The sequence below is a fragment of the Opisthocomus hoazin genome, chromosome 25 (assembly GCF_030867145.1).
Source record: "Opisthocomus hoazin isolate bOpiHoa1 chromosome 25, bOpiHoa1.hap1, whole genome shotgun sequence".
NCBI lineage: Eukaryota > Metazoa > Chordata > Aves > Opisthocomiformes > Opisthocomidae > Opisthocomus > Opisthocomus hoazin.
In genome coordinates, this window is record NC_134438.1 from 8,543,133 (window position 1) to 8,556,949 (window position 13,817).

Here is a 13,817-nt window from a genome sequence, read left to right on the forward strand (position 1 = left end):
CTGAAGAGCTACCGGTATTTTTTCCAGTATGGCAAGCAGGGATGCAGCAAAACCCACACCATATACCTGCATCGCCGATTTTCTTCTGTTCTCAGTGAGTAATAACCACGAAGCCGTTGAGAGCCCCTTGACCATCAAGCTGTATTGTTTCCGCTCAGCGGCTAGGGATAGCGTAATGCATTGCCTGCAGTGTCGACACGGTAATCTCTCCGAGCCTCCTGCAGCTGGGTTTGATGTGCGGTTTCTGTTTCTCAGGTAACAAGACAGAGAAATCTATCCCTGTTAAAGCTCAGACCCCTTCCTCTGTGCAGCTGGCGAATCTGACGCCGGGAATGATGTACAAGCTGTGGGTGTTCCCCATATGGTCTAGCCCCAGCGAGCACTCGTACATAACCTTTACCACCAGCTCAGGTGAGACGGGCTTCAGCCCTGCCGCGGGGCGCGTTGCCGAGGCATGCCACATCCATCACCGCCGACGTCATTCGCGTGGTGCCGGGAGGTGGTTTGGCCATGACTGCATGGAACAACCCTCATCCACCCCCCGGCAGCCCCCTCCATCTCTGCCCTTTATTAAAGAGCCACCCCCAGCGTCGCCGGGAGGCTGCTCCCCATTGCGCGGAGGGGAGCAGCCCCAGGAGGGGATGGGGACCCCTTTGAAGGAAAGGGTCTTTAAAGAGGGCGGGGAACACGCTCACGTTGTCATGCGGCTCTGCGTGTTCGCCCTCCCACACGCGCGTTGCTACTCGTGGTGACGGTGGCTGCATTGGCCCCGGAGAGCGTGCCCGTGTCTGGCCCCCGGTTACACAGAGGGGCAGGCGGGGAGATATCGGTGATGGGATGCAGGCGAGGGGCAGGACCGGGAGAGGGAAAGCGGTGTTTGCAGAAGACAAGAGTCACACGTGGCCTATGCTAAGGGCTTTCCATCCTCCAGGTATGTTTCCTCTGGCAACTTCGCATTTAACTGCACAAGCCATTTTCCAGGCTTAACACCTGAGTGATTTTTACAGCTTGCTAATTATGGGCTCCCTACACTGCCCACCGAATGCCAGAGAAACACCCTTCTTGAATTCCACAGGTACTGAACTGGGCTTTATCTATTTATAAAACTTCACCATTCACACTCGATGAGTTTCAGTAAATCAGAGCAGCCGTAACCTCCTTTGTATTCACCCGGGGGTTCTGCCGTAGGAACCTCTGCACGACGCCTGTCAAAGCGCAGGGCTAAACACTCAGCTGAAAACCCAAGGAGCCCGCAACGCCAGAGCAGCCCACACTGACAGCTGTGGGCAGAGGCTGTGATTTTCAAAGAACTAAAATTACTTTGCTCAGATCCAGCCATGTAATGGAAAGCTCAAGCACTTACAAGGGTGTCTTTGCCGAAAAGTGCAAAAGGAAAATGTAATTCACAGCAAGGGAGTGCTGCGGAGCGAGGGGGGAGCAGCAGCTCTCCCCCCACCCGCTATGCACCTCTTCTTTGGGGTCCTAAAATCTGGCAAGCCATAACGCCGCCAAGTAGTTCTCTGATGCGCTACGATGACACAGGGACAGCTGGCAACTGCTGCTATTTCTGCTGCTGTTTCTGTGGGGCAGAGACGGAGGGGGCTGCCCAGCACTGAGAAATAACCAGCGAGTGCTGTCCTTGGCTCTGCCCCACGCCGAGCTCTGATGTTCCCCCTCACACCGCTCCACAGCCCTGTGACGTGGTCACATCCCCAGCCCAGCAGCCCCTGGAACGCACCCAGCTTTGCAGAGAACCGTGTTTTCAAAAAGGATTTCTTTTCAGCGGGGTTTTTCCCCCATCGCTCCGCTGCTGTACGTGCCGCGCGGCGCGGCTGCCTTGCCTCGGGAGTTTTCACGGCTTTGCTTTGGCAGGACTCAGCTCGCAGACACGCAAACTGTCTGCAGCTTCCAAGTCCCCGAGCTCCCAGCCTGTTCCTATGCTGCAGAGGCTGATTCCGACCCCAGACGATACAAGAGCTGATTTCTCAGCTCAGCCTTTCTCCAGAGCAGCTCCAGCTGCAGCGTTGCATCCCCAATTCTGTTTCTGCTTCTGGAACCTCCCCTGACTCAGAAATCGCCGCCAGCTCGACAGCCCCCACCCATACCCTGCAACGGCTCTTTCTGGATAGCTATTTCCCCATATGGACCCGTCTCTTTTCTTTTCTCGCCTACTTTTCACCCACTTTGGGATGTGTGGGGGAGAGGGGGCAGACCCCTGCACAGCAGACACCAAGGGGCAGGGAATGATTAGAAAGAGGGGAAACAAAAAAAGCGCAATACCCTTGGCTGATTGATGCTGGCAGTCTCAGCATATCTATTTTCTGTAATTGAGGGGTTCCCACTGATATTGTCACTGAGATTAAAGGATGGGGCCACCTTCATCCCTGTGACAGAGGCCGATTGGTGACCTGAGCCCTGTCACCGTGGGGTGCACAGAGCGAGCGCCGTCCCCGCACGCAGAAATGCTGTGGACCCACCTCTTTGCTGGCTGGAGACTGCTGACACAAGTTTTAGCCCCCGCTGACAGTCATATGCCATCAGGAATGCTTCTGACAAAAAAAAGCACTGTTTGTTTTTTTTGTGGGATTTGTGTTTTGATGTTTTGCAAACGGTTTCCTCAGTTTGAGGGTAGATAGATCAGAAGTAGTCCACCTGCACCGTGGCGGCAGGTCACCGCCCTCGGACTTGGCTTTTGATTAAGTGACCGCTCAATAACCCAGAGCTCCTTCCCAGTAGTAAGGGACACTCCAAAACTACAAACATAGCTTAACGCAAAGAGGTCTTCCAAATTTAAAAAAAGAAATAAATTCCCCAGCCTGTACAAACACTGGGAAGGGAATCACGCAAGGCTGGAGCTAGTGAGGCTTTACACACCCGATGGCCCGCTTTACAAAGAGAGAGAAATCGTGCTGACCTTCTGTCGGTGGAACAGAGTCAGCTTTGCTATTGGCACATAAACTATGACTGTTAGGCAACATGTTCTCTGCCACAAGATTATAATTAATTTTTAAAAGAGAAGTCACCGCAGTTGCATTTCAAATCAATACCTGTTCGATTACACAGCTGCTTTCCACTATTTCTCCTTGACGTGAGCCTTACATTAAAGCAAATCAAAACATCCTCTCTGACAGCCATGTACTTAATCTTCTCTTTCTGAATGCTGCAATGACAGTCACTCGTTTACTCTAACTACAAGATTGCTGTGACTATAATTTTGTCGTCATGTGTTGCTTTTTTGGGAAGGATGGCAATTATACCTCTACCTTGGCGATAGGCAGTGCCACGATCCTACCGCAAGATCCCCCGATGACTTGGTACTTAAAATCCTCCCTCCCTGTAAAACTCAGCCCCAATCCGTGCGGTGGCACAAAACCCACCTCTTGGGCTGCTTTGGCATTTTGCACTTTGAAGACCCCCTTATTTCTCCCTTCACACTGGTTTCTGTAGAAATCCCATCCCATCAGGACTGCTAATACAATCTTTTCCCATTTCGAAGCTCTCCAGTAAAGCTTTCTTCCCCTTTCCTCCCCAAGCACTCAGCTAATTGAATCCGGTTCTCAGCTCCACTCTGTTATAATCTCATTCTCTCCATTATAAAAAGTGCATCTTCGAGGACCACGTAGCTCAGGTTGTACTAAAGGTAAATATTAAATGTGGCAGTGCTGCAGGGAAAAGCAGCAAAAGGAAGCCAAGGCACTGAGAGGCAGCGGCTTCCACCCCGCTCCCCAGGAGCTCGGTGCTGCTCACAAACACGCAGCGTTCAGGGTCCGACACCCATTTCTTTAGCAAATGGTACTCCTTCTTCTCTGTCTCCTCTTTTATCTGAATTTCCTTGTCACGGTTTGGCTGCAATTACCTGCTGACAACGGGGCTTAGATTTCATCCTGAGGAAAGCACCTCTTCTCCTGGATTCAGTTCTGATGGAATAAGTACGTGCTTACAGCCCTGAAATGGTGGGGGTTAGGGAAGTTTACCAATCCAACCAATTTTTAACATTGTGCTCTCTTTTTCATTCAGTATACCTCAACCTAGGGCTATCTTTTGTGCTTTCTTTGTAAGCACCGTCTTGGTTTTTGTCACTTGGGCACCACAAAAGGATGCTCGCTGCACTGTCCTGCCCATGGCAGGCAAAGCCCCGCTGAATCCCAATTTAATCCCATCCAGCTCAGATCTCTCCGTGCTCCTGCCAGGAATACCTATCTCTGTTTGCACTGCAGTCTGGTTAAATTCAGCCCCCCTGCTGCGCTGAAGGTTATTTTCTCCTCCGCTCTGTCTTGCTGAATACGAAGCGCATGTCAATGAGAGCCAGAAAATGGCAGCTTGTTGCTATTTATAGAACACAAATTTGTCTGTCTGGCCGCGTACGGGAGCTGCAAACAAGAAGTCAGAGTACGTAGGGAGGACACGGCACTTCGGAGCCAGAGCACTGTTTGGGGAACAAGACACCTCCTTGCTTGGTATTAATCATATTAATATTCAATAGCCTTGTGAGGGTGCTGGAAGCAGTGGTATCAAGAGCTCACCAGCACTACCAGACCCCCTCTCAGCCAGCTGGGACCCAGCTGTCATTCCTCAAAGAGCTGTTCCCACTGCTGCGTCCCCACTCGAGCTTTGGCCACGTCTTGGTGGGCTTCCACAAGCCCCACGCCCCCAGAGACCCTCCACGGCCACCCAAAGGCAGCAGGACTCTGGCAGCGGCAAAGCCACCACCGTCACCTCTGCACCTTGGGCATCGTGCGGTTTGGGTTCCCCCCAGCTCGAGGCTGCTAAAGAGTTTGTCAGGGCTCAGCAACCCTCTGGATCCAGCAGTGCTGCTCAGACACCAGGGACAGGATCCAGCTGGGTTTGTTCTGGACCTCACTTCCAGGGCAGTTTTCCAACACAGTAGATGAAAGATCAAATCTGTTACCCAGCTTCTTTTGCCATTCTTTGCAATGCTCTTCTCTCACTGGTCTCTGCTAGGTTTTACTTTCTGTTGTGACCTTTTGCTGTTCGTAGAAATGTTGAGTTGACCTAGCACCACAAAAAAAAATAAAGAAAAAAAAAGAGAAAAAAAGCCACTGATGCCTGTGCTACAGCCCCAGATAACCTGGTCAATACACACACAGACACACAAATGCAGCGCTAAAGATAATATAAATAGGTGGACTGTGTCTTACTATTCAACTATTTCCCTCTCTGGTTCTGGGCTGCCCCTTACAGCTTTTGTTTTCCTTTCAATTTTCCTCCCAGCTTATACCAAGAATCACGTGGACATCGCAACACAGGGCTGGTTCATCGGGCTGATGTGCGCCATAGCTCTCCTGGTCCTTATTCTGCTGATCGTCTGCTTCATCAAGAGGAGCAGAGGTGGGAAATATCCAGGTAAGAGCATCGTGTGGCAATCATTTGTGCTCATGGTTTAAACATCTCCAGGCTTCTGGGGGCTAATCAAACAGTACCGCTCGCAGATAGATGCTTGTGATTACAAGGGCTTGTCTTTTTCTGTAGTGGGAATGCTATTATTAGTGGGAAGCATTTCATTTAATTAAAGGTTGGGTGAGGGCTCCGTGCTGCACAGGCTTTAGGCTGTGGAGCTGGACACTCCTGCTATGCACGACCCAACCCCTACTCTGCAAATTTGCTTGTGCTCATCTAGAAAGAGACCTTTTCAGGCAAAAATCTCATCCAAGTTCTGCAAAGCAAAGATAACGCCTAAGAAAATTCACCAGTTAATACCTCCTCTCTCGCTGCCTGGAGCACCTGGGCCCCGGTGCCAGCACAGCAGAGCCCTTTGCAAGCCCTCCCAAGCGCAGGTTTTTTACCGAGTCAGTGAAAAGCTGTACTTCACCCCGCAGGGATTTCACAAAGACAGCCTCAACCCCAGCTGCTGTTACTGTCTCGTAACGCTTTTATCTTCTGTACCGCTTTGTAACGTGAACATTGGGGATGTGCTTGCTTACAGTACGAGACAATAAGGATGAGCATCTAAATCCTGACGACAAGAACGTAGAAGATGGGTCGTTCGACTACAGGTATGCTTCCATCGGCATGTGTACCCATGCAACCACGTCTCCCCATCAGCCCCACTCCCAGCAATCACAGACCTCACCGCGCTTCCCCTCCACATAACCGCAGCCCCGCGGTGCCACACAGCCTCTTCAATGATTTCTCCCACCTTCCTCCTCCTGCCTCCTTCCCTCTAAGTCCTCTACCAAAGGAAACGTTTCCCGCCTGAAACCCTGGAAGAGTGAGCAGGCTGCGAGGATGCCGCTCAGGTCTCCTCCAGTCCCTGCCTCGGCCTGGGAGGATCGGTCCAGGCAGAGAGCTGGGACTCTGGCATCAGCTACCCGGGACGCAGCTCTCGCCAGGTGCAGAGACACCTTAATGACACTCCCAACACATGAAAAAATAAGAAAAATTAAACTCTGAAGCAGCCCGAGGATATTTCAGGTATATCACCCTGTAGCTCAGCCTCTCTCCTACGCACAAGACAGTATCCAGGGGAGAAATACCCAAAGTTATGTTTGGATCAGCCCTGAAAGCATGCCAGAGTACAGATTTGGGGGTCTGCCTGCATTCCCACCAAGGCTTTTCTGTAAGGTCCCCAGGCAAACCCTACAGAAACACCCGCCGAGGGCTGCAGCACAGCCTAGCAGCAGTTCTACAACCGCTCAGCTGCTTGCACGCTAAATGGCACCCTGGGAAGAGCAGCAGCGCCCATTTTTACTCCAGAAAAACTCCCAGGACATTTCAGCAAGGGGCAAGCGCTCTCCCAAGCCTGCTCACGTGCAACGCAGCACTCACAGCTCTGCTGCTGCTACAGCTTGCCCCCAAGGAGCAGGAGCAGGTAACAGTGTCAGGTCTCATTGGGTTGCCCACACTTGACAGATGATGGGGATGTATCACAGCATGCCCAGCTTGCCCTTTGAGCACCTACAGCGGGCTTTGCTTTTCCTTAAAGAATTAAAATGCACCTTTCCATCTGAGCTGGATCCAAAGCCCTGTTAGGCTATCAGGATTTTTTCTCCTAACTTCAAAACAGGAGTTATTTAAACCCCATGTCATTACCAATACTCCTAGCATTACAAATTGAGGTAGCAAAGATGGGAAGAATTTATTTACGATTCAGTAAGGGATGTAACAAGATGTACCAAAGACTTTAGAGGAAGCAAAATGAATATATCTGCCTGCACACGCTACGTAAATGGAAGCAGAACAACTGAAGCCCTCAGTACGATCACATTTATGTTGTTAGTAGCAGGATAACTCTATTTTAGTAGCGACTTTTTTTCTCCAAAGGATGTCGTAAGCCCAAAGCTCCCCGGTCTGCTGATAGTGAGATACAGAATACAAATACACCCCAGCAGGAACTGGAGTAAGTGGCACGCTGTAGGAAAAGGTCACCGTACTTTATTACCCTAAACAAGACCCGGGGGTAGCACCTTCCTTGCCTCCCTGAGAGGTCTGGTTATCACTTCCAGGGGTGGCAAGCTACCCCGGGGCAATGACATGAAGTCCACGTGCAAGTCACAGTCTGGGGATGTTCCCTTCAGATTCCTGGCTGGGACACAGAGAACAGCAGAGCAGAAATTAGCTCAGCCTGGTCCTCTTGCAGGCTTTGCCCCGGATCAAACGCGTCTCTTCCCAGGTGTGACTTTACAAGTGCAGGCAGTGCTCCTCGTACAGATACGAGCCATAACCATAACCGCACACCACAGAGCTGGCATCTGTACTTTGACCAAAACAAGTCCCCTTAATGCTCCGAGTCATGATAGGGATCCTCTTGGTTTCCAAATCTTTGGGGTGGTGTAAACACCATGCAGCAAGCCTGAAACACCTCCTCACCCAGGAGCTACCCACCCGCAATCCTACAGGCTCAGCTCCAGTATCTGGATCTCAGACAAGGTCTCCACAGCCGAGCTTCTGGCAGTACGCACCCATTTCAGAGATCTGCTTCACAGGAGTCCATTGAGGTGGTCAAGACCTCCTCATCTCCATCACTCCCAAGGCAATGGCATTGCCAGGGACCACTTGCATAGAAGGAAAACCAAGCTCTTGGCATGGCTGGCAGAACTGCGACAGTCAGCAACACTGCATTTGCTGCCCAAGCACCATCCAAGGGGCATTGCCTTCCAGGCAATGGGAAGGAATGGGGTAAATCCTTCATCCTACTACACAGCACCTTCTGCTTAGCTGAAGCTCAAAGTTTTACTGACAGCTCTGTTCCCAAAAGTTTGCAAGCTAAAGGCAGAGGTCAGTAGGAGGGCAACAACCAAGCTCCAAGATGCTCCTGCATTTTCAATCACACTGTCCCATGGACTAGATGGCAAAAAAAATCCAATCAAACAAGAAAAGCAACAAAAACCCAACAACCTATAAACTCTGCCCTCTGCCTCAGGAACAACAGGTTTCCTGGGAGAAGTAAAAGGAGGCTTCCCTCAAGGAGGCAGAAAGGAAGGTGAACCTGAAGGATTGATATGAAATGCTGTTGGCTGATTAAGATTCAAAATGATTGCAATGTTAGGCTCAAGGAGGGTAGCAATTAGTATTTTAAGCAAGGACAGGAATTGAGCTGACGTGAGTTCTTCATTGGTTTCCCTCCCCACCTCCACATAGCATGTCTGATATGCTCTCATCATATCTCATGTCCTTAATGCCCTGTGCATGCAACTTTCAAATCTCTGCAGCCTATAATTAAGAGATACTGTCACATCTTTCTGTTCCACTAACAGAATAATGGTTTTCCTGAGCAGAGGCTAAGCTGAGAAGCTTATTTTCAGAGCAGGAGACCATTATCCTTGGACAATGCTCTGTGCCAGTGACTGTGCCTCATTATACCAAATGTTTAAGCTGCATGTGGGGGAGTCCACTGGAAATCCTGGCCGCTGGGAAGTGAAAGTTGAGTGGTTTTAGCTTCTGGGCTCCAGTTCAGATTCGGGACGCTGCAGGCAGTGCCAGCTTGCCCCAAATCGACCATCTCAGCAGACACCAGGACAGGAGGACACAGAGAAGTCCTCTGAGCCTAGCGAGGGGAGGAGAGGTGCGGTGAAGCAGCATGGGGAGGTGTTGGCTTGTCAATAGATAACACGCTACTGGTGCATGACTACATCATGGAAACCCAGCAGAAGGCTGGAAGGAACCCGAGCGACCCGTTCGCTTGGCCCTTGTCCTGCTGCATGTCGGTTCCCTACAGCAGCTCGCTAACGGACATCAACCGCGAGCCCTTTCTGCACAGCCCGATGGCAAACAGCCTGCTTCCCACCCGCACCATCCACCGCTGCTCTGCATTAGCTTTCTCAGGGAAGCCAGTGAGGCTCATCCAGCTCTGAACAATTACACTGGCTCCATTTGGTATAACGAGGCAATTAGCTCCATGAGGAATGCAGAGACATTTCTTTTTGGTTTTTAGCACTGCCCCTGTAAATGCAGATCTCATCATATCTCTCTCTGATCAGGCTCTTTCTGCTTCTCTCTGTTTTATTCCCATTCTTTCTTCTCCTTTTCACCTGGTCTATCCACATGGACCATGAAGGTCTCTTGAAAGGTAGGACCACGTGCTGCCAGAAGTCCGGCACATTTAGCTTTTTTTATTTTCCTTCCTTCTAGCTATTTGTTTCTTTATAGCTGAAACTATACCTTCCCCTCCCTATTCCCATGTACCTGCCTCCACCTAACACATTAAACAAGATCCCTCTAACTCCTGCTGGCATCGGGGGTGCCCCCACGTCCAGCGAGATGCATCTTGCTTGGGAATGCTCTCTGGGCTGGGGGCACCCCCAAACACCAGCCAAGGCCCCCCCAGCCCCACACTCTAGCAGCAGATCCCTCCTGGGGTAGTGGAACCAGCCAAGGGTTGGACCTGGGGATGATGCCCTCAGTGCATTCAGCACCTCAATGCCAGACACCCAGGGGATGATGGCAAGGGACACGAGCGAAAAACTGCTAGATCCTAAACAATCTGCCCACTCTCTGTCCTGAAAATCCTCCCTCCGGCTCAAGCCCTCCCCCCTCTTCTCAATGATTTATGCAACTCTGGACATTTCCCAAATGGTTTTCTTCTGGGTGCTCTGGTTCTCTAATGCACACATCAGCAAACCCCACAGAAATCCATTTTAACAGGGTTACGTTGCATCAAGACGCTGATGAATATCTGCTTCGCCCTCCTAATGCACTAACGTGATAAATAGAACTGGAGAGAGGTAAAACCAGGGGGCAGGCTCGGGAAACGCGTTGCCGGGGTGTTTGGTGCCACGGCAAACCCCCATTAGGGAAAATCTGGCTCTAGATTCAGCTTTAACTGAACCCCAAACCCTGGGAAAGGACATTGCAAATAAAGGGATCCGGGTTTTGCCACTCTCTACTTGGCATGCATTTGGCCTTCTAACTGGCAGTCCTGCTTGCAGACTGAATTCTCTTCCTCCTGTCCCAAGAAAGAAGCTGCTTTCAAAGCTAACAAGTTATTTTTTATTGTGATGCCAAGTTAACACAAGGCCTCAAATATTGGTTTTGTATTATCGCTTGATTCACAAAGTGCTGATATAAGGAAATCCGTTAGAAAGCTGCGTGCTGTCCTGTGGGATACCAAATTCCTCTCCCACTGTAGAGAGCTGATGCCATTAATTAAATCGCACCCGAGAGATTTAATGCCTCCCCCAGCTGAAGAGCATTTTGCTCCCTCACCCAAGCAAAGTGCTTCTCATGCCTCCGCGGGAGGCAGACACCTTTGTGTGGACACCGACTACCAAGGGCTGCAATCAAAGCCCACAACTGTCACCAATTTTAAGAAAAATAAATGAACAGAGCAGTGTGCCATGCTGGGGAGCGAGTCTGATGAGTCCCAGGCCAAACCAACACGAATAAAAAGAGGAACAGAAGTGGGAGGACAAATGTTTAAGGTACACATGTGATACCTTCAGGAATGGTACAGAATTTGCATGCTGGACATAAGATCAAACATGAACTACAGACTAGCTGATATGAAAACTAATTTTTGTATATAGCAATCCACTCATCCTCCATGCTATGTTATCTGTATTTATGAGATACCAGCCCCTGGTCTCCAGAGAGAAAACAGCTTTTCCCTGTTTTTCTGTTAAAAGGGTTTCTTTAAAGGGTTGTTGTTTTCCTGCGGGTCAGACTATTTATTTTTCAGTGACCTGGCTTAATCTTTCTACTGAAAAAGAGAAAAGGATAAAGAATTGAGCAAACAAGCTTAGATGCTCAGAAATAAGCTTGGAAAGGTAAATTCCCACGGGTTTTAGAAGCTGCACAGAACTTGGCATCCTATACACACCCCCTCGCAGTGCTTTCAGAGTGCTCCCCACTGCATGTAGCTATCTAAACAGCCGAGTGTGTTTTTTGCAAGGAAATCTGGAAACAAGCCTCCCTAAACCAGGTTACACCAAGGTTGGCTAGAATGCTAACAGAAAGAAAGAATGTAAGCAATGACAAGGAAAGGATATTTAGAACATACATCCAGTCGGACTGATCTAAGCATCGCATGTAATTTAGGTTAATAAAAAAATTGCTCTCTAAAAAGAAAAAGCATGAAGGTTGGGCTTGCAGAAATACCAAGCACAGCACCAACGGCCCAGGCAGCCATGGGTCTCCTGCACGGAGGCTGCTTCCCACCTTCACGTACGTGTCAGACACACGGTGACTTGCTGTCTGCAGTCAGAGCACCCCGCATTTGAGGTCTCTGGTCAGTACATTTGCACACTGGATTTATTTTTGAATATCCAGACCTTGGGTGAAGGTTGTAAGCCCCATTCTCAACCCTTACCGTGTCTGTCTGTCTTCTGCTACCCAGCGATGAAGACAACAAACCCCTGCCAAACAGCCAGACCTCTTTGGACGGCACGATAAAGCAGCAGGAGAGCGACGACAGCTTGGTGGACTATGGAGAGGGGGGCGAAGGGCAGTTTAACGAGGACGGCTCCTTTATCGGCCAGTACACAGTGAAGAAGGACAAGGAGGAGACCGAAGGCAACGAGAGCTCGGAAGCAACCTCCCCAGTCAATGCTATCTACTCATTGGCATAGCGCAATGCACTGAAACCACAAACAGCCTGAGGTGTTTGTAGTGGATGGGGGTTCAACAGCCGCCGCCGCCACTACCTCCAAGAGAACCGTGTGAATGATAGCAACCAACAATGACAAAAAAAAAAAAAAGAAAAAAAGAAAAAAAAAAAGAAAAAAATCCAAGCAAACAGGCAGACCAGGTGGCTGCCGATGCCATCTTATCCTTAGCAACCAAGCGAACGGCAAGGACTCCCGGGGTGTGGATGGGTTGTAGCTGTAGCTGAAGTCTGGGCTGAGCCAGAGGGGCTGGCGGAGGAGCGGGGGGCTCGAGCTGCACCCCAGCCTCGGGGCTGGCCCCGGCACCCACAGCCAGCCCGGCGGGGGCCACGACGGGCTCGGCCGCCCAGGCTCCCCGAGACCCTTTTTGTTCTTTTGTGAGGGAGTTAAAAATTCTGCTTTTTAATCTTTAGAGGAAGGTTCTACACAAGAGGGGAGGGAGGGGGGGAAGAAAAAAGAAAGAGTTTGGGGAGGGAAGTGGGGCGAGCAGGGCCTGGGCAGCACAGCAAGAGCAGCACAAATGCATGAAAGGAGGAAAAAATGGTGGATCTGTGGGTAAGGACACCATGGCACTGTATGACCGAGCTGTCCCCTCACGGCAGCACCTTGCCCATAGCTTTTTCCAAACTAGTCAGCGCCGCAGCCTGCTTCCCAAAAGATCAAGCAGCACCTACGCAGTGATGAGCAGGTTCCCTACGGCTTCCCCTTCGCACCGTAACGCGCATCGGTGCTGAGCCTCCGCAGCCCGTCCCCTCTGCAGATCCCACGGGGAGGCCACTCGCCACCCCACGGGGCTCCGGAGCATCCTCGGAGGACACCTGTAGGTGACCCTGCTTCGGCACGGGGGTTGGACTAGATGACCCACAGAGGTCCCTTCCAACCCCTACTATTCTGTGATTCTGTGACAAGAGGACGCAGAAGAGCTTCTGGGGTTCGTGGAAGGACAGTCAGGCGCCGCTCGCCCTCCGAGCTCAGGATAACAGCATTGCTTGGCTGGGTAACTGGAAGCAAACCATTTTGGTTTAGTCTTTGCTTTGTAAGAGTTTGGGGGGAAACCACCCCCAGACCACGCCTGCTTTCTTTTAAAGGCAACTCCATAAATCTTATGTAGCAAAGAGGGAGTGGAAGCAGGACCAGTATTAACATAGGATGAGGGGACCTGAAATCAGTTATTTTTAGAGAAATCAAAGGCACCCGGTCCGGATGAGCAGCACCCGCCGGGATCAGGTGGAGGATCCCCCGCTATCGCCCTGCACCGCAGCTCCCGATCAGCACCCTGAACGGCCCAGGGACGCGCGGCCCGCGGGAGGCAGGGAGGAAGGCACACGGCAGGAGCGCAGGACCTGGGGTCCCCACACCTCCCCCAGGCACCGGGGATGAGCCAGATCGACAGTCTTTTCCACTAAACTCTCCTCCTCCTTTCCGAGAGCGGCCTTTCCCCCCCTCCATCAACCAGCCTGAGCGAGACCCTTCCACGCGCGAGCGCCTGCACCGTGGGACTCCCCTGCGCTGTCTTCTTCACATATCAAGACAACACGCCACTGAAGCTAACCCCTTCACACACTGTAACAAAGCGTCTCGGGTGGGAGTGCTCCTTCACATGCCTTACACAGCTTCAAAACTTCCCGTGAAGTTTAATAAACTGATATTATTCCCCCGCTGCTTACGCGCCCCTAACGCGACGGTCTTCGATCCGCCAGACCAGTAGGAGCAGGATGCCCGGGCAGCTCTCCCAGCTGAGACAGCGTGGAGCATTCT

The 13,817-nt window shown here is 51.0% G+C and overlaps 1 protein-coding gene across 18 annotated transcripts in view; it reads left to right on the forward strand.

Moving 5' to 3' along the window:
* NFASC (neurofascin) overlaps window positions 1-12,490 on the forward strand; it is a 91,024-nt gene extending 78,534 nt beyond the window's left edge. For 10 of the 18 annotated variants that reach the window (XM_075442705.1, XM_075442708.1, XM_075442709.1 and 7 more), the window contains 3 exons: window positions 5,233-5,364; window positions 5,945-6,014; window positions 11,792-12,490. In XM_075442705.1, coding sequence (XP_075298820.1) covers window positions 5,233-5,364; window positions 5,945-6,014; window positions 11,792-12,023 — 434 coding nt within the window. In that variant the 3' untranslated portion in view covers window positions 12,024-12,490. Of the gene's footprint in view, window positions 1-255; window positions 412-5,232; window positions 5,365-5,944; window positions 6,015-11,791 lie in introns of all 18 variants that reach the window. The other 8 variants (XM_075442699.1, XM_075442706.1, XM_075442702.1 and 5 more) reach the window with 1 other exon arrangement.
* Window positions 12,491-13,817: the final 1,327 nt, after the last annotated feature.